Source organism: Mercurialis annua, linkage group LG8 (assembly GCF_937616625.2).
Source record: "Mercurialis annua linkage group LG8, ddMerAnnu1.2, whole genome shotgun sequence".
NCBI classification, from domain to species: Eukaryota; Viridiplantae; Streptophyta; class Magnoliopsida; order Malpighiales; family Euphorbiaceae; genus Mercurialis; species Mercurialis annua.
In genome coordinates this window covers 5102485-5130462 of record NC_065577.1, presented here as the reverse complement: position 1 = coordinate 5130462, position 27978 = coordinate 5102485, and the positions used below count along the sequence as shown (strand labels likewise).

The 27978-nt window shown below is 33.4% G+C and overlaps 2 protein-coding genes across 3 annotated transcripts; both read right to left on the bottom strand.

The window, feature by feature from the left end:
- Positions 1-2872: 2872 nt before the first annotated feature.
- LOC126660579 (uncharacterized) lies at positions 2873-14290 on the bottom strand. Of its 2 annotated transcripts, XM_050354143.1 has the most exons (17): positions 14044-14290; positions 13798-13931; positions 13255-13312; positions 12834-13049; positions 11420-11695; positions 10890-11024; positions 10680-10805; positions 10070-10114; positions 9876-9983; positions 9529-9671; positions 9290-9413; positions 8393-8467; positions 6928-7269; positions 6710-6802; positions 5550-5700; positions 3838-4101; positions 2873-3063 (listed from the first exon to the last, which is right to left on the bottom strand). In XM_050354143.1, exons 1-16 carry the CDS (start codon positions 14260-14262, stop codon positions 3839-3841), a joined length of 2508 nt encoding a protein of 835 aa, XP_050210100.1. In that variant the 5' UTR covers positions 14263-14290; the 3' UTR covers positions 2873-3063; position 3838. The 2 variants fall into 2 exon arrangements, with proteins under 2 accessions (XP_050210100.1, XP_050210099.1); XM_050354142.1 differs by lacking the exon at positions 2873-3063 and having other exon boundaries at positions 3699-4101.
- A 1111-nt stretch (positions 14291-15401) lies between these two features.
- Positions 15402-23985, bottom strand: LOC126660293 (methionine S-methyltransferase). Its single transcript, XM_050353705.2, has 12 exons — positions 23653-23985; positions 22204-22397; positions 21881-22087; positions 21666-21761; positions 21210-21398; positions 20947-21135; positions 20628-20864; positions 19523-19657; positions 18764-19084; positions 18476-18655; positions 16812-17774; positions 15402-16017 (listed from the first exon to the last, which is right to left on the bottom strand). The coding sequence occupies exons 1-12, from the start codon at positions 23882-23884 to the stop codon at positions 15697-15699; spliced, it is 3264 nt and encodes a 1087-aa protein (XP_050209662.1). The 5' UTR covers positions 23885-23985; the 3' UTR covers positions 15402-15696.
- Positions 23986-27978: the final 3993 nt, after the last annotated feature.

The window sequence follows — 27978 nt, the reverse complement described above, 5'->3', positions numbered from 1 at the left end:
TAGAAATAGAAAAACGCATGAATGGCCAACTTCCTAACATAGCAAAAACTTATAAATCATTAAATCTAAGATTATAATTTTTACAACCTATTGATTCGAATGAATTTTAAAAATTATAGTATGAAATATTATACATCCATGCAATTGTCGATTAACACTGAGTTCCAAATTTGAAAATCTAAATTAAAGAAATTATTATACAGAATTGCTTATCATATTCTTAAACTTATATAAAAACATAAAAGAACAAAGAAACTCTAATCCAGAATTCAAAGGAAACTCTAGAAAAAAGAAATAAATTTATTGCAATATTCCTCAAAACTTTACAATTACATAAATTGATTTATTAGTGTGCAACATTCAATTGCTAAATGTAATTAATTTCAAAATTAAAAATGAATATCAAGTGTACAAACAGAATAAAGTGGTAGATGTTGAGATGGGCATGATCACCTTTGCATGCGAATCCAAAGATGGCTAAACCAAATCTAAAATGAAATCAATAACTGTTTTATAGCAACAAACAAACCTGAAAAAGGTATGCACTACAGAAAAATATTCTTGCCTTCTTGGCCTGTTATATGATGCAAGTAGCCAGTAAAATGATGATTAAAGTTCCACCAAGCTCGTAAATTATTCTAGTTTAATTAGAGATATTGAAATTAAAACTTTTATATATGTAACTATGTCAAATTTAGTAGCAAAAATTGTATGATTCATATACTTCTATCCAATTTAAATTTAAATTAATTTTAATATTTTCTCCGTCCCGATAGAATTGTCCACTTTTTTTATGTTTTTTATCCCAAATTTCTTATCTACCTCTAATTAGGCCAAATAACCAAAAAATGCCAAACCTTTCATGAAAGTTTCACAAAATTCCAAATCTTTCAATTTTATCCAATTTGTCCTGAAATGTATGATTTCGTTTCAATTTTATCCAACTGCACAATTTGGCTTATGTGGCGCTAATGCGTGGCATGCCACATCAGCACTACGTAGGCGCCACAGGAGCAAAATTATATAATTAGACAAAATTAAATCAAAATCATGTGTTTCAGAATAAATTGGATAAAATTGAAAAGTTTGGATTTTTGAAAACTTTCATAAAAAATTTGGCCTTCTAGTTAATAGTAAATCTTAAACTTATTTTTCCTACATTATCGTCATTTAAAACCCACTAATAATCTAATATTAATTGCTATATATTACCCCATATATAAACAAATACTTAGAATTAGTGGTTATAGTGAGAAAAGTCATTGCAAAAATTTAAGATATTAAATTGTATTATCTTAAACTATGTGATATATTTTTATTTTTATTTTGAAAATAACTATGTGATAATGTTAAAATGGACAATTTTATTAAAACGGAGGGATGGAACTCTTTGTGTATTCCAATTCTACCAAATTTATTTTTAATATGAAAACTAATAGAGATTTTATTTTTATAGTATGTCATATTTATAAGGCCTAATTACTTAAAAAAAAAAACCCACCTTGTAATATTTTTTCATTTATATCATGACTTAGGAAAAAGTTCATTTGTACCATTTTTTTGATTTTTCGTTTTTAACTCTACCCTGAAGCACTAAATTGAACTTTTTTTATTTAGAAAAAGTTTAAAATAATCCTTCATTTTTTAACTTATTTGTATTTTTTTCAAATAGAAAAAAGATGATATAACCCTTCTATTTAATTATTTTTAATATTTTCATCCTTTAATTAATTAAATTGTCAAAAAATAAAATTTTGGGGTACAATTGAAAACGAAAAACCAAAAAAAGGGTACAAATGAACTTTTTCCTAGGTCAGGGTATAAACGAAAAATTATTTCAAGGTGAAGGTTTTTAAGTAATTAGACCTATTTATAACAAATCAATAAAAATATACAATATGAATATTTTTACTTTTTTATTATTCAATATTCCATGTGCTAAAATAGTGACATATTGTTTGGACATAATTCACGGTCTTAACCAAGTAAATATAATAAAAAAACATTACATTTTTTTTTTAAATACCTCAAAAGAAAAAGGGTACTGTAAATAGTGAAGATAGTTTTAATTTTATTGAGTGATCCCATAAAGACACAGAAAGACAAACGCATGCTTAAGTCTTGTCCTTCATGTCTCTCTGCGCCATTTCAATCTTTCACGTAATCCTCTTCTTTTGGGTCCCATGAATCAAATTTTAAACTAATAATTAAATTTAATTTTCATCTAAATCTATTAAATTTAACAGTTCCAATAAATAATTTGATACATGTTATTTGTTAAAACTTGTATCGTCCAAGGGTTGGAGCCACCGTCCCCGCTAATTAAACCGAGCCTGATAGAACTTGTTAAAACATAAAAGAAATAAAATACTAAAAGGCAATCTTCTTCTTACTGCATACCACAAATTATTTTTAATCATCCCTCTATCTTTTTTGGTATTTTCTTTAATTATCTCAGCTCAGATCATCTCCTTATTTTAGTTACCAATCATTTTCTTTTTCTTATTTACAAATATCTACAAATAAATATATTCAATTATTGGGGAAATCAATATAATTTTAATATCGGAGCAAGATCAACTAAGAAAGAAATAAAACATTGGGTTGAACCTCTTCTTTGGTGTTGAGGTAATAGCTTTGGCTGAAGGAATGAAGAACTGAGACTCTCGAATCAAATTACAATATTCCTACCACTAAGTTATATTCATCAACTCATATAATGAAATCAATAAAACAATTCATCTATATTTAAAATCGAACACTTATATTATATAATTTTAATCGAATCTAAAAATTTGTCTAGTTTTGGCGGTATGAGGTTTGAGTGATGTGCAGGGTTAAAAAGTGGGCATAAAAGGCAAAATGAAACGTGTAAGCAAAGCCCAGAAAAAGGGTATAGGCATTATCATATTCATAGTAACAGTAAAAATTCAGAAACTTCTGTTTTCTTTGGACAATTACTTTTTACCACTATTGTTTTCCCCATCCAAGGTGAAAAGATTCTGAGCCCATGTTTATGATGCTCAAGCTCTGATCATCCAGTCTGCCACCCACAAAAATGTTCTGCAAATAAATTTAAAAAGAAGTCTGTTTTGGAGTTGACAATGAAAAATTGGCTGAGATGTCTGGTGCAGATTCATCAAAGTCACAAACAATTACAGTAACATCTCGAATCTAGGAAGAGGACATTCTGAAGAAACTAAATAATAAAAGGAAAAAAACCAACAAAAATCAAAACGAATTGAAAAGAAAAGGCAAAATACATATTTGAGTCCCAACACTTCCACTTTTTGGTATTGAATCCCTACACTTTTATTTGGCAATATCGAGTATCTACACTTTTATGTGGCAATTTTGAGTATCTACACTTTTAATTTTATAAATTCAGGTCTTTCATCACAAAAATAAAATGTGTACTTCATTTGCAGTTAGTGCGATTGTAATAAGTTTCTTTTACCCGTTTTCATACTTTTAACTTTATTAAAATTTAGTCTCTGCACTTATAATTTTATTGACAGTAAGTCTTTAAATTGACACCGTTAACACTTTCTGTGACAAAAGTGACTCAACGTCTACAAAATTGAAGTGTACGGACTCAATGTTGACACATAGAAGTGAAGCAATCCAATGCCAAAAACAGGACAAGCGCAAGAACCCAAATATGTATGCCGAAAGAAAAGGAAAGGGAAGCAAGCATGTATGCAACCAAACACATATTTCAGTAAAAGAACACATAACAGAATAGTACAAAACGAGTTCTTCATCCTAAAGCAAGTACTTGTATATGCAGACACTAAAACATTTGAAGGTGAAATTAGCAGTTGCAGGATGTCAAACCTTATTTTTTAATGAAAATTTTCCTGAACTCATCATTGGACTTTGGCTTCTCATCTCCCTCTTCCACAGTTTTTGGTTTGTTTTCACTCCAACCAAGTGCCTTCACATTTCTCGGCACCAAAAAAGTGTTTTTCCCTTTGAACTCGATCTTATCATCCCGATTACGAGATGGGAAGTTTGAATTCTTAGGTGCCCCAGATTCCTTGGATTCAGTTGCCACATTGGAAGCTGATTCTTGTTTTCCACTTTGGTCAGTATTATCAGCTGCAAGTTTAAATTTACGGAAAAATGATTATAAATACAGTAAGTGTGAGGAAATATATCAGCACAGAATGTTAGAATATTTAACATATGGAAATTCTGCTAGGAACCTCAAGCTCCTCCTGTGCGCTCAGCACCTTAAATATTCAAAAGGGTTCTTAGCAAAAAAAACATCTCACCTTTCACCTTTTAGCAATTTAAGGTTTAAGCACGCCTTTTAAAACTCAACACTACATATCCCAACTTTTAATTTCGACATTTTACAGCCCAATGTCATTATATGTGTCGTTCATCAACGAAAAATGCTTTTGGACCAAAAATTCAAGAATTTAAAATTTGGGGCGTGGGATGCCAAGTTTTATAAGGCGTGCTTAATTACTAAATTGGTAAAAGGTGATGTTTTTTTTTGCAAATACACCTTATTTAAATCTATCTTTTTATTCATTAGAATGCAATGGACTCGTTTACTATAATTGTTTAAAATGTGTTCCCAAGTCATACCCATTAGGTTTGTTTGCCAGGGCAACTTAACTAGCTAACTGTTGCTGAGGCTCTACAATTCTATAAACCCGGGAATGCAATGCATTACCCAGAGTCCCACTTTAAAGTCCTTTTATGTACTTCCAGAGTCCATACCAACTCTCTTTAAACTCATATGTAATAAGAGCAATGCGTTTTTCTTTAGTTGCAGGATCAGGATGCAGGGGACCGAAAAAGATAGGTCTTCCAATGAAGTAACAATGTGTAAAATTGTATTAAAACTTAACTCATATTACAGATTTATAAAAGTTAAATAGACACGTGCTATGACTTGTGGACTTCATCCCTTGCCGAAGAACAAGATGAACTAAATGAATGGCGCACAGCCAAATTAATTGTTTGATCAAGAGTATGGAGTTGATGAAAAAAACGACAACTGTCATCAAGGCCAGCTAAGAACAGCTAGGCAGCCATGAAGTACTCAACAAGGCAGATACCACTCATACCACAAATGCTTGTCAGAGCATAGTTTCCATTGAGCTTGTTGATTTATAGAAATTCCAAAAAACCACACTTTCCTCTCTGAATGGCAACTTAACATTCTAAACCCTTATATTCTTGAAACCGCTATTTTTCTAGACTTTCCCGTTCTAAGTTTTGTCCCCCACAATGTAGAAATATTGGGCCTTAGAAAAGAAGATATATTGAGTCCTAGAGAGGGTCTATAAAGAGCTGTTGAGTTTCTTCCTCCTCAGTTTTCTGCACTTGAGGGATTACTCTGCTAGTGGTTTCCTAATGCAATCTCGGACATATGCTTCCATTTAACTCCCATGAGATTTTAAACACAATCTGATGTAACAAGCTTGATTGAATATAAAGAACAGAAGAACTTCTAATGAATTTATAGATTTAGCATCTAATATGCAGACAAATATTGCGACAGAGGATATAAAATAATCTATTTAACTTACTCTGTGGCTTAGAGAAACCACGGCCGCCTTTTTTGCTTTCTTTGGGATTTGACCGTGCAATGCTCAGCTTCTTCCCAAGTAACATCTGCTTGTTCTTTGCAATTGCTGCAGCAAGGTGTTCCTCATCTGAAAAGTCCACATATGCGAGTCCCTTCACAGTCAACAGAAAACGTACAAAAGAATGCAAACATTAGTATTTTGTCTTGAAGAGTACAAGATCATTAAAAGTCATAATTACTTTATAGCTCCTTCCACCCTCGCATAATCTACCATTTATTTACACGGTTTACTCTCTCAAAACTGTACTCTTTAGAAAAGAATGGACCTTTGTACTATTTCATGCATGGAACACTGATGGTGCATGTAAACTGTAACTTCTGCATGTTAAAATTTAAGTTACTTCGTAGCACATTAAGTAAAATGTTAGGCCCAATAGATGATTTCGTAAGCCACCAATATGACATGCATATTTATCGTTGCAAGCACAAGGCACATACTAATGTCAGAGAATGCTCACTCTAGACCAGTATAATTATGAGTCCAAAAGAGTTGAACCCTTCTTTAATAATTATGATATCCCCTAAATCCATACTAAAGAAAAAATCATCGAACCATCTTAAAGAGCAAAAACATGACGACAAAAAAAATTAATATTACAAAGCTTCAAATAATGTGTTCCATTCAACATACTTTGTCCACAACCATCACATACAAAGTCATAAAGAGCATTTGTTCCAAAACTTGCTTATCTACCTTCAAATCATATATTTTTACCATCAGCCTGTTTTTTTTAATTCAATTTGATCTAAATTTAGGTGCTTGCTTATTTTCTTTCTTTCTTCATTCTTGCTGCTTATTCTTCTTGTACTAGGCTGCTATTCTGTTTCTATAAATCCATTTTATAGCATAAGAAACAAAAAATGAAGATAGAAGGGACGCAAAATATCAAAGGAATAAAAATTACTACTATTAAGTTTTATATTACATATTATTCAAAATGAGGAGGTACTAAAACGACGTTCATTTAACAGTTAGGGTTATCATTGTCCTTTCTGTCATGAAAAGCATAAAGAGAAAAGAGAAAAATGTAGAAATGAAAAAGACGAGTGTCTATGACTATCAATGCATGCTCAGGCATGCAATAGAGAGAGAAAAGATACCCTTGATGCCCCTGTATACTTATCATGCAATATCCGAATGGAGACCACCCCACCACCATCGCCGAAGAAATTACGCAAGTCTTCATCAATTGCCTGCCGAAGTTTTTAGCGATGGATTTATAGGTTAGCATGCCTACTTGTCTAAAAGTAGAACTGAATAGGAATTCCCTATTCTAAATTTTATAATTTGTTGAATTGATAAAGTTTTATGTGCTTGCCTTGAGATTAATATTTGATATAAATGCAGTGCACTGGTCGGTATATCCTTTCTTTCTTCCACTACCGTAGTCCTGTTTTTTTTCCTGGTTGCTATCTTTCTTTTCTACCTTAGATTTGGCCACTTCAGTGGACTCTTTACTCTTCTCATAACCTGCTTGGGATTGAGGTGTTGTTTTTTTCTTTTTTGCCGGAGACTCTTCTTTGGTGGAATCAGGACCTACCTTTCTCTTTTCACGGACATTTTTCTTGATGGGATTCTCTTTCTGATCTGTTGATGATACCAATGTTTTTGATTCCTGCTGCATCCGATATAATTGTAGCTCTTCCAGACGGGGGGTAACCTGAGAAAGATAAAACCGAAAGCATTTTAAAATCTAATTAGAGCTTTACAGAACCTACAATCATAACAAGAAAAAGGTAAGCAGGTTAACATTGACAGCAGCAATATGCAGGTAAAGGGATCCTTTCACTTCTGTATTCAAGAAACAGTTTTAGATATGAGACAGACACAACTAATAGTGGATTTCATAGCCTCTCACTCTAAACAAGAACTTCAATAGATAAGAATTCAGCCACTTGAATTTTTTTCCGATAAACAATGGTCTTAAAAGGGAATAAAATTCCATGTCTATTAGGAGTATATCAAAGCTCTGAATTGGAAGAAAAATAATACAGCCACTTGAATTTTTTCCAATAAACAATGGTCTTAAAAGGGAATAAAATTCCATGTCCATTAGGAGTATATCAAAGCTCTGAATTGGAAGAAAAAGGATATAATTATATATGAGAAAATATTATTTACAATCGAGCTCTTCTAAATTATCATCCAATCAGATTCACTAAAAAAAATTGATGGAGCCCCAGGCAGCCTTGTAACACTCTGTAGAAATGTCAATATGACAGCAAACAATCATCCCATGAAACGAATTAGCATTCAAATGCTTGTCAACCATAGATGGCCAGTATATTATCAACCAATAAGATCAATTTAATCTTATTGGCTGATGGACGAGACTACCACCAAACCGTAGCTCCCAAAGATGGGAGGGATGAATAAAAATAAACAGCATAGCACAGTGGATAAACTCCAGACGACCGATGAAAACAATCCAACAAAGATTCCAAACTATTTCAAATAATCTGATCACATCCACACAAAAACAGTAATTTCCCTCCCACCTGATACCTTAAAAATTGTTGCTTCATGCATGTCATATTTCATGAGTACCTCACACCTAGAGCACAAAGCAAGAAAGAAATACAGATAGAGGATAGTTTCAGATCCATCAGCACGCAAATGTAACCAATGTATTCATGCATTCAAAATATATTCAAAACTAATGCATGATATTTAGCAAAAAACAAGAAAATGGTACGATGATAAAATAATTTTATCATACAATCGATAACTGAAGTTCGTCGACCAAGCTAAAGAGACAAAAAGAAATGAATAAAAATGTGTACCTTTTGCACAGCATGGTCAAAATCCTCCAGTGTCCCGAATTCCCTCTCAAAGCGCAGCCACGAATGGCATATGTCCTGAATGATTCTGTTAATTAGGAAGGAAGCTATCATCTAATCCACAATGCACTTATGGAACAAAATCAACAAAGAACGCAAGACCCAAAAACAACAATAAGCAGCACAATTACTCTAAGTACCAGCATTCCATACATGAAAAAGGATACAAAACTATGGCGAACAAAAGTCGGGAACCATGAAAAACAACTCCATCTTTTCATGTCGCAACACGTGCATATTTATCCATACAAATGCATACGAGCAAGATCGTTTGGTGGGTCTTTCATTGTTTTGTAATTGTAGGTCAAGTCCTAAACATAGGACTAAGTAAACCACTATTTATGCCTTTATTTCAATAATTTTCTTTAATTAATGTTTTAATTACAGGGAATAACACATTTCGGTGATTTTATGGTACGTAAACTCCAGACTTCTTTCTGATTGCAAAAAAAAGTAAAGAAGAAAAAACAAACAAGAAAATGAATAAAAGGTGAAATTTTAATGTTTGCCATAATTGTAAATTATTTTAAGTCACATTTAACTCTCAAATTTTGTTGCTTAACAAAAAAACTATAAAACAGGTGCAAATGGTACTACGGTAGTGAGATAATTGACATATGCCAAATATTTACAGTCAATGACATGTTGTCCAATTTCTTTTTCTTTTACATCCTTTGCCTTCATAAGTTATGAAAAAGATGTTTAGGGAAGAATAAGCTTCATAAGACATTCCTACAGTTCAACCTCTCTTTAGAAAATCAAATTACTATAAACAAGTTACAAAGGAAAAGAGCACAGTACAGAAAACAAAAGATGGCATGGCAGGTGAAAGAAGATTACCTCTGAGCCTGTTCCAGTAAATCTTTTACTGTAGCATCTTTTATAGATGGACCGGGCTTCATTTATGTGCCCTTGTTCAACTTCCATCGCTATAAAACCTTGCCAGGCTTCCAACATTGAACCGCTGACAAAATAAAATCAGAAATGTAATGAGAAATTCTGAGAAAAAAAACAGCCATATGAAAGAAACCTGATAAAGCTACCAATTTGAAAATAACCAAAACAAGATATGATCAAACCTGATCTTAAGCAAGCTCTCCCAAATTCCACGAAAAGCTGCTAAATCTTTTCCCAAATTCAGCTCTAAACGAGCCCAGTAAGTGTGCAAACGCAGCAAACTATCTGTGTTCTTTAGTTGTGGAGATAAGTAATCAGATGCATGCTGGAAGTGAGACAATATGTTGTTAGAGTAAGGATAAAGATGAATAGACATGTCCACTAGCTTCCTCAAATTACTGAGATAAATCTTGACACCACAAAAGTTGATTTGGTACTCACAATGATGAAAACAGTCTGTGATGGTCAGATCAAATAAAAATATTGGATAGCTCTTAAAGCATACTATTTATACAGCATTAATACAAACCTGCATGGTCTCCTTAATTAATGAATAATCCACCACAGCCTCTGTTTCACCGCCAAAAGAAATTCTCCGCCTCAGGCCATCCACCCGTGTAAGAAATAAATCCAAGTACTGAAACCAAAAAGGTTCATTTAAATTCAAAGGCACTCAATATAAAAGAAGCAATTGGTTACAAGATGTTCAAAAAATCAGTATACCTCATCAACTGTTGAAAACAAGCATTGCAAGGATTTTTCAAAGACCTGATATCAATAAACAAAAATTGTTAATTACTTACCATTCCAGAATAGTGGACAATTAGTAGCAACTAAAGGAGGTCAACCAAGCTCAAATCTCCCTACGCTTTGTTATCAAGAATAGTGTATAAGAAGAATAAAAAATGAAAGGGGAGAAAATATAGAGAGAAAAAAAAAGGAAAAAAAGGGGGCGCATATGGTTGCCTACCTTTTATGGTTAATTTGTCCACTTTAAGAAAGAACTAATCTATTTGCAAATAGAAAAGAAAACAACCTATTTATGCTGAAATAATTCATGCGTACAGGAACTAGAGAAAGAAAGCACAACAAACAACAGCAAGACCTGTGACATTGCTGTTGTTCTTCCTTTTCTTTTATTTTTTCCCTCTTTTTAACTAATAGATTCAAATTGATTAAAAAGGCTACAATCACAAGCCTTATAAACAAAACTACAATCACGAGACATTCACGGATATTTCATTTTCTAAAACAATATATCTGAAGACAAAATCAGGCATAACAGTAGAAAATCAAGAAAATCAAGTGCTTGGAAGAAAGGGACAAAGCATACAGTAGATATCTCATTTTCAGAAGCGCGACCGCGTTCCAGGGAAAGCAAATATCTAACCCAAAGTTCTCCAACCCATGGACAACTTTTTGTAGCTCTGATGTAAACATCTCTAACAACATTTCCAACCTGAAAAGGTAGCAAAAGTAACTAATTTACTGCCTCACGAACTTAAAGTTAAAAGACCTGAGAATACCAAATTAAAGACGCAACCTTTAAGGTCTTGTCCAAGTAGCGAGTATAATCAAGCCAGAGATCACTTGATACAGGAAAGTCCATTATAGCACGTTCATATAAAGCTTGAACTCGGGCTGGATCGCCTGCAGACTTTTCAAAATTTAAATAGCTCTGCACAAGAAAAAATGTCACTTTTTCTCTGTTCAGAACATAAACAAAGGTAAGAAGGGGAAATAAAGTAACTATCCAATAGTATAATAAACACAAAGAATGGAATAGCCTAAACATACAAAAATTATTGACAAGATAAAATCATTTTTCTAACCTGCTATGATCAGCAACCCATAGGCAGGAGATAAGTTACAAGTATATATCAGGCAAAAGGGAAAGAAAGAGCATACAGTGAAAAAAATAAGGATCAACGGAAAATTCAACAAACAATATTTTACACGTAAACTATTTTAGTAACTTAAGACCCAAGATTCAGTAAAAGGCATTATAACACGCCTCAAGTAGCAATTACTTAAAACCAGATTCTGCTAAGTGATAGTATGGGCCCTACTAACCGTGTAATTTTGAAATTTTTCTTGCTCGGGTACATCTTGCTTAGAGATACGTTCTTCATGTTGAGCACGGGCATTGTACATTTCCATTGCCTTTTGGTAAGCTGACGCCACACGAGGAGGAATTCCATCAACATCACTTGATGTCATATCAGAAACATTTCCTTGTTCCACATCCCAAGCCATGTATGCAAGGAGAATTGACCTCAAGTCTTGAAGTGGAACAGACAACCGGCGGTGAAAAATACTTCTAATGCGCTGGACCTGTGATTCCTTCACCTATAAGATAAGTAAATTTAAATTTAAATATGCAAAAGCAATTTGGAACGTTAAATACATATTATTATTAATAATATAATATAATTTTCTTAGGAATATAAAGAAAGATAGGAACTATCAACCAAGCGAAAGCATAAAAGACGCTAGAATAGGCTGTAGCCTATAGATTATCATCAGAATATGGGTGTTATTATGGATCCCATCCTCTTTTCTACTGTAACTGATCTGAAGATTCAATTTGACAAATGAATCAGGTACTTTTATAGCACTCCAACCAAGGAACGATTAACAAATTTTCTGAGCGCAAATACTTTCCTTTCATAGAGTTACTACTAATTTTGTTATCATGTTAGAAATTGTACGACAAAAGAATCTTCAACTCTTATACCACTGTAACTTAAGGAAACCCTACTGCAATGATCATAATCACATTGTAGAATGCTAACTAGAAGGCACTTCAACTACTTTCAAATATGATTCCCTATGTTTCATGAAGCTAACAGTGGGGCAGCTTCACAGGTGATTTCAAATTAAAGAGGCACCAATATATTCTCAAACGCGGAGGGATTGGTTGAAGTGATTTTATAAATTGTCAAAGGGTAACCATCTCGAATGCAAATGAAATTCAACAATAAATGCCAGCCATCTGCAGCAAACAATTGTCTATGCACCATAGCCAGAGGGAATGTTCAGACAAGGTAGAAAAAAAACTGATTTTTTAGAAATTGCTTTGAACGGAATTGAAAAAAATGAAGACAATAGCCAAATGGCAGTGAAGAAGTAGCTGGACACTACAGAGCAAGATATACTGAAAATTCCTGAAAGTAGAAGAGAGAAGAGGCGCATGAGTGTTCTATCCTAAGCTCCTTAACAAGTCTTTGCTGGTTATTATGACCCAAAATATTGTACAAGAAAAACAGATCAAGTATCCCATTCTAGTGTGAATAAATGCTTGTCAAACTCTGCCAAAGTTACACTCGTCCAAAAATTGTTATGTATATATTTTTGATATGCTACAACAGCTCACTCAAGGAGCTATATGTTCTCTGTTTACCGTATATGCATGAAATAGAGAGACAAGGGAAAACATGGAAGGATAAGCCTAGAAGGAAATAGCATATAAACGATTAAGTCTAACCTTGGCATCTGCCTCATCCATAGTTAATAAAATAGCCTGCTCAAATTCCCTATAGCTTTCCCATATTTTATTTCCTTCTGTAGCATGCAAACCAACAGCAGTCAAAGCACGCTCGAACAAATTTCTGGCCTTTGAAATTCCATTAGGCGAGCACTCGCACACTGAAGGGTCACATTCTTGCACATAATTCAAGTAGTCACACCATAAAGGAACAGACTGTAAAAGAAAACACAAAAAAGAACAGCAACGTCAACTTTTTTTTAATCATTTGGACTAATTTAAAAAACGAATCCTCATCCTGGAAATTTGAGCTCAATTTAGCACAAAATCTAGTAAGCTTTATGCTTGAAGCTAGAACTTCCATCAATTGATTGATCAAAATAAAGGTACTAAATTAAACTATAAAATCACTATGACTCACAAGATAATCAAACACTCCTCGCTCATAAATCTTCTCAACAGCAGAGAAACCCTCAGTCCTGTAAAAAAAATCAATTAAACATGTGTCACTTATAACAGACAAAACAAACAACCACAAAAATAACTTACATCTATTACTCATTGTTTATTCACATCTCGAGTTTTATCTACTCAATTCTAGTTACATATTCAAAAACCTCACAGTTGCTAAAATTCATTTTTTCAACTTCTTTAAGAAAAAGAAAAATCAAAGGCATTTGAAATTTTCTAACAAATAAAATCATGTCAGCTGTCAGAAAGTAACACCACTTTTGCAAGAATTCAACACATTGTTATTCAATTGAAACTCTTGCTCATAACTTACTCCAACCAAACCCTATTATTGTCACTAAACACATAACTTACACTGAAAAGTAACATTAAGTTTTTTTTTGTTCTTGTTGAAATTTTGACCAATTTAAACCTAACAAGGCTAGAAACTAACTAAATTAAAAGCCAAAGTTATATTAATTCACATAAGAAAAAGTTGCAAAAAACGAATTACCCGGTAGAAAGAGAAGCTTCATCTTTAGCCCATTCTTGCCACATTACAGGCGTCAATGGGAACAACAAATTCATAGCTTCTCTTGCTTCTCTTAGTTTCTCTATTTCTCCCATTTTCCTCAACAATTTAATATACTGCAAATATAACAAGAAAAACAAACATTAACATAAAAAACACTACAAAATCAGCTAAATACTTCAAACGAATGTAAACGATGAATTTATTTAGTTAAATAGAAGTAAAAACCTCGACGTGAGTTTCATAGCTGGAGGGATTGGCGGCGAGCTCGGATTCCAGGGTTTTAAGCTTGGAGTTCTGCTGTGACTCGTCCTCTGAGTCGGAGTCTGAATCGTCCGATGAATCGGAAGAGGATTGAGTTCCATTTCGCGTTGGTTCTGGTTCTTGTTGTTCTTCTAGGGCAAGGGTTTCGGTTAGTGGATTCTCATCGACTTCCATTTTTTCCATTTTCTTTTGCTCTTGCTGCTTCTCTCGTGGTACTACTACCTAATGTAAATGAGAATTTTCGATTTTCGGGGTAATTTTAATAAAAAGTCCATGAAGTTCAATATGAAGTAAAAATAGTCATCCAACTTTTTAAATTTTTAGTTTAAAGTCTCTAATATCTCTTATAATAACAAAAAATACAATTACAAATTTATATTTTTTATAATAAATAAATTATAATCAAAATTTATAAAAATCGACCAATTTTTCCGATCTAAACAGTTCAATTTATTTTTTCCGGTTCAACATGATTAAACCGTTGTTCTGTTTTTTTTTAAAAAAAAAACAAACTAGACTTGCCACTCATTCACAGCCGAACCAATTGAATTGTCAGTCGGTCCAAATATAAAACAATAGTCAAATTTAGTATTTGTCTCGGCTTGGTTAATGATCATATAGTAATGTATTAAATGAATAAAGTATGCTAAAATTAGATTTGAAAATCAAACTACTTACAATTTTAATTGTATTTAGCCTCATTTAATATCTAGTGAATACGATATCATAATATTATCAAAGACGATTGATGTATGATGATCATCAAAAATATAATAGCATGTCACTGTTTCGTCATCCATATCTTTATTTCTTTTATTGAAAAATTGCTCAATATTTCTATTAGAAAAAAAGTGTAGTATGTTTTAAATTGTCAAATTTGAAACTTATTGTTAAAATTATAAATCTGCAAAAAGTAAAAAATTTATAATACAACAATTAATACAAATAAAATTATCTGGAAATTCTAAGTTGAACTTCATAAATCGATCAAGTGAAGAAGTAGTAGAAGAAAATTTTACAAACTCAATTTTATAACAAAAAAGATCATCATGTAGACAAAACACTTCTCAACTACTCTTGCATTTTGAAAAATGGAACCAAACCCACATTATAACACAAATCACAAACGTTTGACATTTTTAGATGCATAAGCCTATGTTTAGTTAGAAAATCGCTTAATATTTCAAATAACAAATTAAATGGTAAAATTTAAAATTTCATGTTAAAATTATAAAATATGCTAAAAGATACAATTTATTTTTAAAATTAATACAAATAAAAATATGTGAAAATTTAAAGTGGAACTCCATCAATGAATTAAGTGAAGAAGTAGAAGGAAATTATATAGGAACTCAATTTTACAACAAAAAGGATCATCATGTGGACAAAACACTCCTCACCTACTCTTGCTTTTTGCAAAGTGGAAACAAATCCACATTGTGACCTACAAAGTCACAGAAATAGCAGACTCAGCATATAACTCGCGCTAAAGTAATGAAAACTTGTACTAATTACAAGAGTTCAGCGAGTTGAATTTTAAGATTTGCTTTATTTCACGAAACCAAACTTTCACAGTACTGAATTAGATAAATGCAAGGTTTTTAAAGGTCCCTGTAGTTAGTTACTGAGAAGCTCCTTAAATTTGAGTATGCAGTCCAATGCTTGCTCGAAGTTGCTTTCTTCCAAGGCAATTGTGAATCGGCAATAACCGGGAATTCCGGTCCATGAGCCGCTGTTGATACATAAACCTGTCGATTTGATGATAGCTTCCCTGATATTTGAGTCATCAAGCTTGACTTCATAGGTAGTACCGTTTTTCACACTGTTTTCCGGTGAATGCTGGATCTTAATGACCTTGTTTAGATATGCAGTGGGCTTTGCAATCAGGGAAACACCACCCTGTGGCTCGAGCACATCCCACCCGCATTTTTCTAACGTCTGTGGCAAAAAAATAACAGGCGAGGATAATTAGCACAAAAAAGATAATAAATAACGAGATTCCATCAATTAAGCACTATTTAGCTGCAAGGTTGAGATATAGATAGTATGATATTAATTAAACGACAATAATCTGTCAATAATCAGCAAAATCAAACACCAAATAGAAGAAAGGATGGCAACCTATATGATGTTATTTATGAATCTGGTTGTTCTTAGTAGGATTGAGCAAAAACCAAATTAAACCAAAGTTTATTCTGGTTCAGTTAAAATTAATAAAAAAAAAATTGATCTAAATGTGAATAAGTAGAAAGTTCGATTTTCGGTTTTTGTTTTATGTCTACCATCAGTTAACAAAATCGACTGAAAAAACTAACTTCAAAATGATGTCTATTTTATTAATATATACACACACACACATATATATATATATATATATATATAGATTTAGCTACATATAGTAATTTTGGTCTAAATTAAATAACCAATTAGCCAAACCGAATAGAAAATTATAAATTTTGGTTAATAGAACCAAAATTTTACATTAACATGGTGTGAATTAATTTTCATTTTATCCCTTAAAAAACAGTTTGATTTTAGATTTACTTGACCAAATCGTACACACTGTAGTTCTTTGGTTTAAAGCCTACAGCGTATTTATTGCAAGCCTCCTAATGTTTCAACTTTCAAAAAAATATCATTTCACATTTACGGTAAAAAACTTTTTTTGGCAGAAAATGTATTTAATGGGGAGTAAACAAGTTCAAGCATAAACGACAAACAGAAAAAGTTACCTCTTTCATGCGCTGAGACCTGGATTTCAGATTTTTAGTTTGTTCTGCAACAGCATTGGTCAGATCTCTTGCTTTCTGCTCATCCAAACTCAACAGCTTCTTTATAGCATATTTAACAGTGCTATGAGGTTTGCTTAACCCTGAAAAGCTATAAAATGCATCAACCAAAAATGAATGGTTAAAGACTAAATAACCAAATCTCAGTACTCCACTTTGGAGCTTCAGAGACAGCTCTCCAAGCAGCGACACGCAGAAAGAAGAATTGCTGGTGGAATTCAACTTCGATAAAGTTGCCTCCAAATTCCAACCGCCCCAATCCTCAAATTCCAATCCAGAGAAGGAAGTGTCAATGATAACTCTTGCCCCAAATTTAGCACAGGTAGCTAGTATGTTCTCCATCTCTTTGTTGCTGTAAAGCAAGCCTGTAGGGTTAATAGTTGGACCGGAAATATACACCCATGGCTTGTTCACGCTATGAAGTACTTCGTTAAGTCGCTTATCGGTCAGCTTGAAACCTGATACGGAGTCAGTAGGGATACTCACGATGTTAGCTTTTAAGAATTTGGCAGTAGAGACATGGTTTCCATTTGAGCCGGCTGGAAAGCAAAATGTTCCACCTTCTTGGATACAGCAAAGGATCAATCTATTAAACAGAGCTTGTGAGTAGTCGGAATATATAAGCTCTTTGTGGTTGTCAGTCGGAAACCCGTAATTGCTCTTAATGAATTGTTTGATGCTTGGGGTGACGTCAGTTTCTGATTCAGCCATGTTCTGTCTTGCAAAACTTTCAAATATTGCTGCCTTCACAGGAGATGGGATGGGCAAAAAACTTTGATCTACGTCCATATGAATCAAAGAAGACTTTTCATCCTTACTTATTGACAATTCTGAATCATTGAGGACTGAAATAGCAGAACTAGCAAAACCAATTGCCTCAACCGATTTGGTTTTTTCACATTCCCTCTGAAAGAAAAAAGAAAAAGTTATGAAATTTGCATCTGTAGGCTTCACAAAAAGAAAACCTGAGAAAAATAATCACCAACAAGAAATTGGAACCATATGCAATTAGATCATTCAATGAGCCATAACCATTTCAAGATTGAGAGGAGTTGGACGAATGATAGGAAATGTTGAATGAGAAAAAGGCTAGGGTTCATGATAGTTGTTTCCAGTAGTTAATATGAGTTCGAAAGAAAATAGATGTTGAAAGCAGCTTGAATGAAATCTAGACGAGTTTGTGTTCAACTGCTAATCTAGACCAAACATTACAGTGAATGAGCAAAAGGCTAGGATTCATGATTGTTTTTTTCAGTAGTTACTATGAGTTCGAAAGAAAATAGATGTTGGAAGCAGCTTAAATGAAATCTAGACCAAACATTTGAAAGGCAATGTTTTTACATTCAATAAAACAGCACACTTGAGTCTTACATGGCTATTAAAATCATCAGTATCCCCATAAAAAAGCATATCAAAGTTGAAAATGTTGTGTTGTCTTTTCCAAGATTTAAACAAAAAATTGAACTCTTCAGAGTTCAAATGATGCTAGTTAGTTAGTTGGTCTTTCTAATTAGAAGGTGCGACAAGATTTCAATAATTATAAATTCAGCTACATATTATATTAGGGCCAGCAGCTAAATCTCGTAAAAGTTTGAGAAGTGACAAACCTCTGGAAGTGAACGTCGGTCAACAAGTTGAAAAGCGAGAAGCTCATGAAACAGGCGACCATAATACAACTGCCTGATTGGTGCAGTATTTCCTTCTAACACTTCTACCGTCTTGGACAAGGCCTTAAAAACTGCTTCCTCTTCTGAAATGACAAAAGCGACTTCCAAATCTGAATATACCTGGAACAATCATATTTCGTTAGATTGAGCATTTGTAAATTATTAACATGCTAAATGAGAAGAGGTGACTCAAGTAACACCCTGAGATAATTGCTACTAAACAAATACCTGGTTCTTTACAAGGCCACAAAGGACTGCAGCGTGTGAAGGCAGACGGGTTCCTGCAAGATATTTTAGGACTCCATTGGGACTGGGAAGGCTGGATAGCTCAAATTGATCAGATATGTCTAAGAAAAGACGACATCCAATGTCTCTAGTGATATCTAATAGCTGAGCAAAAGCTGAACTAGTCACAGCCTCAAACTGAGCCATCCCGGTAACAACCATCTGCGGCTTAAGCTTTTTTATCAGCTCTACCATCAAATCAGATTGTCTTGGTGCATCAATGACTGTAATAACATCCTTTGAAGGGTCATAATTTTCTGTGCCCTAGAGTATAGGAAAAATGTTGTCAGATATGCAACAACAAAAGTCAACTTCCAAGTGATGCTGTCTTGATAAATATTACAACTTTCATGCTGCTCAAAATATCAATCCTATTTTCACTAGAATAAATAATTGATGAATTATGGAAATCAACTTTCTATGGAACTTAAAGACATGGAAACACAGCTCTTGAAATAATGCAGGCACAACAAGTACCTCAGATGTCTCAAGCACATCTAACTCCCACCAATATATGATAAATGTCAATGACATGAATATCGAGAATTAAAAAAGAAATTAGAAGTTTCCATGATTAGAAAGCAGGATAAGCATGCCATCATAAGATTCATAATTTGAAGGTCATCTCCCTTACCTATTTACACCTTGGATAATTCAGGTAACAAACTGTAATAGGATAAAAAAGTATAACATATTACATACCTCAATCGCTAAAGATGTTAACCACTCTCGAGGTAGGTGCCGCGTTAGATGCTCATCAACAATTGCCAGGCGAGGTGAGAACAATCGAAGAGCATGCTCAATTGCAACAGCCCTTGAAGGAAAGATGACGACGTTCTTGAGGAAGAAATTGAGAATTTAAGTCAACGACATAACTCGTGCAGAAAATAACTAAGAGTTTGTAACAATTAAAAAACTTCAAGCCATTAACAAGCAGCATTATTCTGGAAAACTACAGGACAGTGACCCATGAGGCATATCAAATATATACCACATTACACTAGAAAACCTTTCATAGTTAAGTTGAACTAAATGATAAGCAAGGTAGATTACCTTGTGCCCCCTAACAAGAAAAATAATTTACAGGTTGACAGAATGATGGTTTGCTATATTATTCTGATTTAGAGCCACTCAAGGGTACGCAAGTAAAGAATAATAAATCCATGGAAAGAGCATTATACAAAAAATTAAAAAAAAAATGTAGCAACCAAAAGAAACCTTCTTGTCATAGATAATAATAACATTAAAGTCCAAAAAAATAATGTATGCATCAGAGCCAAAAGCCAAGAAAACGCAAATAGCAACCAACGGAGATCAGTGATGCATCATAAAGATAGACTTTGTTCAACAAGGATTAAAAAAAATTAGCAATCATTTGGCGATCGGCAAAGATGAATACTCGATCAGCAAAAGCACAAGAGACTCAAGTCACATAATGAAAATTTATAGTTTCCTGTTCACTATGATTGCTCACTACAATCAAAACAGCGTGAGAAGAAGATGATCACAGTACGTAAAATAGTAATAAGATATTTCACTTTATTCATGTTTTATCTCTGTGTTATAGAAGAGATCCTAAGTTCTAAAACTGACCACAGATCACTAGGAAGTGCAAAATATATTCAAAAGAAGCCATATTTCCTTCTCATCCTACTTTACAAAACATTAATGAAAAATATGAAAAGAATCGATGCTATTTGGATGTCTAAATGAATCATTCCCTTGCAATCTCTTCAAGATAATGACACATCACACAATAAAACAAATGGAAACAGAACTATTGAATAAGAAGGGAATGCATCCTTACATTAGATTTCAGAGGAATATGGTGGTATATCTTTAAAAAGCCTGCAATTAGATTACGGAAATAAATGCTTCCAGCTGGTGACTCGTACGGGAAACATGATCTCTCTTTCAATTCACTAGCAAGATAAGCTAGGAAAGGAATCTTCTCATCAGCAACAGAATCATCCTCAAAAGATAAATCTAATGAACTGCTGACCTCATGGAAACCATTCTCAAGAAAATCGAAAATTTTCTTAACCTGTATTCAGATAGTCATGACAAGCAATTTATAAGCAATAAAACTTTGGTTAATAAATTATAAAAATATATGGAGCACAGACCTGGTTAGGTTGACGAAGTTGACAACTATAAACTGACAAAGCATGAGCAATTCGGCCACCAGCCTTCCCATAGGCCCAAGCTGTTCGAGCACATATGGGCTGATCTCCAGAAAGACCCATAAAAAACTCAAACCGGTGAGGACTGTTTTTCTCAATTTCAACTAAGGCTGAAATGTCTGTGTCAGCAGCCTGCAACACATTCTTCCCAATAAGACTACATTTTTGGATGAAACCGCAATATTCAGTTGCAACACTTTTCACACCTGAATTACTTTGGTCTGCCAAAGCTTGTTAACATTATATCCACGCCGTTCAAACAAGCGTTTACATACAGCTTGTCCTGGACGCCCTCCCATATTGAAAATCATAATCCCCATAGGCTTGATGACAGCTATTCCTTCCTCAACAGCCCTAGCAATCAGACCCAAGCCAAACTGATCCTCAACAAACCCCTATATAAGATTACAAAGGAAAACAGTTTTATGCATAGAGATAAAACTAGAAATTTCATAGAGAACAACGTTAGCTCTTTGAGTTCCATCACATTCCTAGCATAATTTGACAAACAAAAAGAAGAGATGGTAGGGGAGGGGGCATATTTGAACCATACAGCTTGCTTTTCCATTGCAATTGATTCGCACCACTTAAGTGCTGACGTAATAAAATTTAAAAGCTTTAACTGCAAAATATCTTGAACTTTTTTAATATCATCTCCCTACCTGAAGTGCACAATAGTTACTCAATGAGTGCAGAAACTCTTCACTTGCATTTTCTGTAATCATTTTAGACATTGCATCTGGATTTGGGTTGAGGATCTGCGAGATGTAAACAAGCCAAGGGATAGTAAGAGTCTAAAAAATCTCTGTTGCAGGAAAAATTAAGTCAATCAAATGTGCTAATTCAAAGTGCTGTAATTTCCATTTTTCAGCAATACCTGGGGAATGCATCCAACGATTCGTTCCAATTGAATGTCATGATCTCTGCAATAAGCAAGTAGATCAGACTCATGAAACTCTACCCTGTCCAGCAAAGTTTTCTTCTCCGTATCATATATGGGCTGACCATTTTCATCCAAAGCATTTAAGTATAAGTTTATCCAAGAAACCTTTACTGCTCGAGGATTAATATCAAGACCATACACCTGCAAAAATTGTGGGGCATAAACTGAAGCAACTGACAGAATGTTGTACAAATTATGAAGTCCATGAAAGCCAAAATAGAACAAGAAGAAGCCAAGTACAAGGTGAAAAAACAAACCTTTGAAGGCAACCACTTCTCACCAATAGCTATGGATATCCATCCATTTCCACAACCAAGCTCAGCTACTGACTTGTCCTTAAAGATTGAGTCAGGATGCCTATTCAGTCCCTCGTAAAAAGTGAAGGACCAGTCCTCAGGGATAAATATGCTAGGAATCACCATCATTGTCAATTTCTTTCTCCCCTGATAACCTGCAGTAGGCAAACTTAAGTGTCAAACAAACAACATTAACAATTAACATAAGGAATAGGTATAAGAAAACAAATGAGTCATGGAGAATCATACAAATAAACGAAGATTACTAGGGAAGAGGCATACAAGTCGCTGTTATAGAGGATGCTAGAAACAACTAAGTAAACTCAATTTGTATTGATTAGTTTACAGCGAGAATCAAACATTTCTCAAAGTTAAGCTCTGACAAGACTATAGAAATGAAGCAGAACTACATTTGACCTATTTATCCGTCAAATGCAAACGAGGGCAAAGAGACATTGTTTGTTCATACTGCTTGCAAGTTGAAATGGTGAATTACCAAACTAAACAGAACTTAAGCAGTAAGTTACAATCATTAAGACATCATTCGTCTGAGTGTTCAGTCATATTCTTACTAGAGCAAGGAACTTTAAAATTCTAGAATCTCTTGAACACATTTCAAGTCTGAGTCAAAATCCCAATTCACCAACAAAATTATTAACCCGGTTAGTCGTGCATAAGAAAATGTTACAGCAAATTGGATGCACTTTAAAACAATTTCACTTTTTAATCCATTTCAATTCAAATTAATGTAATCCAAAATATCAATCAATTTTACTTGCACTCATTTGTTCATTCATTCAACTACTTGTGCTTTAAATTATAAATTACCAGTCTGACAAGCTTAACAATGATCATTTAAAAAAGCCATGTTTTGTTATAGTTTATGTCCTGTCACCACCATACCAAGCAATTGGATAACATAGTAACAAAAACACGATCCTGATAAGGACAAAATTGCAATTTCCCATAAATATCATAATTGGATTGACCTCACTCAGCATATTCTTAAAAACTGTGCAACTTAATCCACATTGACAATAGCAAAACTCCAATAATATTAAATAACCGACAAAACGAATAAACAAAATGAAATAGAAAAAACAAAAACTAATACACAAAAAACATAATTAGATAATTTTGAAGATTTAATTAGCATTAGCACAAAACTAAAGTCACGCATCAAGCATTTCTAATAGTCAACCAAACATTTACATAAATTTGAAAAGCAAATCAATCTATAAAACTTAAATTAAAAACATAATTTATTAATTTTGAAGATTAAATTAGCATTAGCACTAAACAAAACTAATTTGATTAAAAAGAAAAATCAATCAGTCAAACTTAAATTAAACAAATATAACAAAAATAACAATAAATATGATTAATCTATTAACAAATTAATAATTATACCTTGATATTGATCCAAGAAAATATCCTGGATCCGAAAATGATACTTAGTAAGACATTGATCGGAATCGCCGACGTATTTCTGAAGATCAGCGAGAAAAACTCGAGCATTTGATCGAGTAACCGGATCCTCTAAACGCTCCAGTATTGACCGAAACGCAGCGTATGCAGCATCGCCGGATTGTTCACACTGTTTCAAGAATTGCTCCGGCGACGATAATAGTGAGTCCGCCATTTTTTTAATTATTTTTTATTTTCAGGTTCTGTTAAGTAGAGAGAGAAGTGGAAGTGAAGTAGCAGTATTGTATTTATAGTTGAGAGAAAATAGTGAGGTTAGTTGTAATAAAATAGAGAAGAGGAGGGAAAAAGAAAGGACGGTGGTTCGCGGCCTTTGTTTTCTTGTTGATTTTTCTTTTGGCTAAAGCTATTTTAGGTTCCTAAATTATATCTGATCCTCGTTCTTAATTTTATCTTCTTCGGTTTCTTAATTTCTATTTTTTTAGTCAATTGGATCCTTTGGAGGGATTAGAGAAGGATTCTATTGTTGAAAAAATGGAAATTAAAAGATCCAGTTGTTAAAAAAAATTAAAATTTAGAGATTTAAGAAGGTAAAATTAAAAATAAAGAACCATATAATCAAAAATCGTAAAATTCAAAGACTTAAAAATAAGTTTAGTTTTTTTTCTTTTTATTTGAAAATTTTGAGGTTAGAATGAGGTTTGTTATTTTTATTTTTATTAAACGGTTACGTCTTTTTCTTTTGGGTTCCTTTAAAAAAGAGGATTTGTTAAAAAAATAGTCAAATTTTAATTTTGTTTGTGAAAGTATTTAGTTTTATAACTAATTTTTTTACTTTAATATTTTTATTCATACTTTTTAATTTTTTTAAAAAAATTACCATGTTTAGCTTAATTTTTAGAAATTATTTAAAACTGTTAGAAAATGTTTAAAAACGATTGTAAAATGTGTATTTAGAAATCATTTGAATCTTTATTTAAAAAATAGTGCTAGTTTTGATGTGTTATTTTGTCATATAAGTAGTTCTCCCACTACTCAGCGTAACCAGTTTAATAGTTTATTCTCTTTCAAACGTTATCTTCTGACATCTTATGTACTTATGAGAGATTTTAATGTCATTCTTCATCCTTCTGAAAAGAAAGGGGGACTTCCATACGCTTCTTCTTTTTATTCGTCTTTTTTGAAATTCTTTAATCAATTCCACTTGTCTGATCTGGGTTTTATCGGTTATCCGTTTATTTGGACAAATAAATGCTCTCCTTCTTTTCTTATCAGGAAACGATTGGATAGAGTACTTTGCTCTCCTTCTTGGTTACAAATTTGGCCTCATGCTAAAGTCTTTCATTTACCAATTATAGGTTCTGATCATGCTCCTATTTTCTTGAATGCTTCTGTATGCTCTTTTTCTACTAAGCAGAAATTTATGTTCGACAAGAGATGGGGTACCAACCAAGAAGTTTGTCATATTATTGGATCAGTTTGGTCCTCTTTAATTTCAGGCATTTTAATGTCTCAAACATTTCAAAAACTCAAACTTATTCGGCATCAGTTAGTGGATTGGCAAATTCATTCTAATATTATGTAATACCGCAAAATATTTAATTAGCTAATTGGACCACGTGTCCAGTTTGGACTCGCCAGAGGGTCAATATCGGAAACATTGCAGAGAAATTTAGATAAATAAGTTTTTGGAAAAGATAATAGCGAAGAATTTAATAATATATTTCAATTCTGAAGTTAAAATTGAAATTACAAGAAAAAATGTCAAGAAAAGTCCAAAATTAAGGACAGGGACTAAAGTGGTAATTTAGCCACTAGGGGTCGAAAATGGAAATTCATAGGTTTGACGGGAAGGTATTAATATCTAGCTTCGTATTATTTATCGGATATAAATAATACGTAAGAGTAATAATTTAAGAGTATCGATTTAGTTATGAACTAAATCGAACAAAACAAAAGTTAAAAGGATAAATGATAATAAATAAAAATAACAAGGATCAAAATGGCACTTTAGCCAAGATATAAAAGGAAAGAAGATATGAATCAGAGAACAGAGGAGAGTTCGAGAGGGTTTGAGAAAATATCGACGATACCGTCGTTTCGCTGCCGTTTCGCCGTTCGACGTCCGAATCAAGCGATTTTCGCGGCAATTTCTTCAGAATCAAGAGTTCTATCCGTTCTAAGCTTCGTTCCAAGGTAATATCTCGAGAATCGATGCTAAAATTCGAATTTATGGCCGTTTTAGTTTAGGATTAGTAATTTAACGTTTTTAGCTCGATTTAGGCGTTTTTGGAAAAACAAAATTACGAGTTTTGAAGGAAATGAAGTTTTATACGTGTTTGGCGAGTGGTAGCACGACGGGGCATCCGTAAACGACGTTTCCGGGGCTGTGTGCGAAATCGCACCACACCACGTGTGCGAACGCACACCGTGGTGTGCGATCGCACACCCATGGTGTGCGGACGCACACTGGTGTGCAGACGCACACTACACTGTGCGGACAGACAGTGTTCTTTTGCGCCCGCACAGTGGGTCCACAAGGACCAAAATGGGCTTTTTACCCAAATCAAACAGGATTTTGATATTTTTGATATTAGATTCTAAAAAACGATTAAGGACCCCGATAATTTAAAAATTGAAGTTTTGGTTCGACGTTTTACGTGGGCAACGTTAATGGAAAACGCTAAAGATAGTATACGTTTCTCAAATACGAGAACCAAGGTTCGATATATCGTGAATACGATAAAGGAATATCGAGATCACGAATAACACTAAGAATGAAATATAACCCTAGAATTTAAAGTAATATACGTATAAAAACACGAGATTAATATCTAACTATTAAGCGCAAACTATATGTATCAGACGTACGAGCAAGCAGTCAGGGCTTTAGACGGGGACTAGTACGAGCATACCACCATATTGACTATATTATAGAGTGGATAGCGGTCACTGTAAGTTGCACTTTACTTTCGTGTATTATATATTAAAGTTATTTTATATATATGTATATTGTTTACACGCATCACATGTTATATAATTGATTGAAATGTTATATGTTTCTATCAAGTCTATATACAAGGAACTAGTATGCGATCCGAAGAAACTAGCTACCTATTGGGTGTCAATAGGCTGTGTGATCACCAGTATCGAGTCAGTCTAGTGTGTTTGCATATAATACATAATTGATATACGTATTATATGAAATGACACGATATGAATATGAATTTCAAAGTTGGATAATGAATTCGATACGAGTGAGCACTCGGCTACGGTGTAGTTTGGAGTCCCCGTATCTAGTGAGTTGGACTCACTCTTTGGCATTAAGAGATAGATCACGATCTACGAGACAGAGTGTGAACACTCCCGGGTCAGACTATCTAGATCAGTATGATTTGATTATTCGAAAGTTGTGTCGCATGCTAGGATATTAATTTCGTACGGATCAAATACATGTTTATATGTTTTACTTTTATATTATTGTTTACTTGAAATGTGATGCTATGTTTTTATAATAATACCGTTAGTTAATGCAAACTCACTCAGTATTTTCTCAAATACTGACCCCTCACCTTTGATGTTTTTCAGGTACTTAGTTTGTGGACTTAGCTAGAAGCCTGTTTTGAAATCCAGAAGTCAGCTGTGTATGTATAGCTTTCTGACTTTTGTGAGTGCTGCAGTAGTGGTCCAGAGTTGATAGAGTCGTAGCCTAGACAGCAGTATATTTTGAGTGTACATATTACTTGTTGTCCTATTTCATATGTTTTTTATAGGCTATGTGTTTTATGTTTTATTCACGGCCCCAGACGCACCCGCACACACTAAGGATGAAGAACATGTGGCAATCATCCAAAACACGTGTCAAAGATTTTTGGATCATTAAAACACGTGTCAAGTGTTTAAAAGATTATAAGAATATAAAGAGACTTGCCAGATATATGCTCGCAGAGTAAAGTTTCACTAAAAAAATTCCAAGAAAAAATCTAAATGTCAAACAAGACATAAATACCCAAACATTAACTTACTTGCGGGGGAAGCTAATGATGAAAACCAAATTTCACAAAATAATATAGTAAGTTGTGGCCCACAGGATCCGCCCACTAATATGGACTCCTAAGACTCGCCAAACATTAATAAATTAAGAGATCCGCTCACTGATGATTTTCTCAAAGATCGCAATAAAGGAGCGCCAATGGATTTGCCCAGCAAAGAAGACCGAGTTTCAAAATACTTGGTAAAGGTAGATATTTCGAAATATTGATACAAAATTTTATCCAAAAATTTGGAATTCTAATCCAAATACAATTTCGG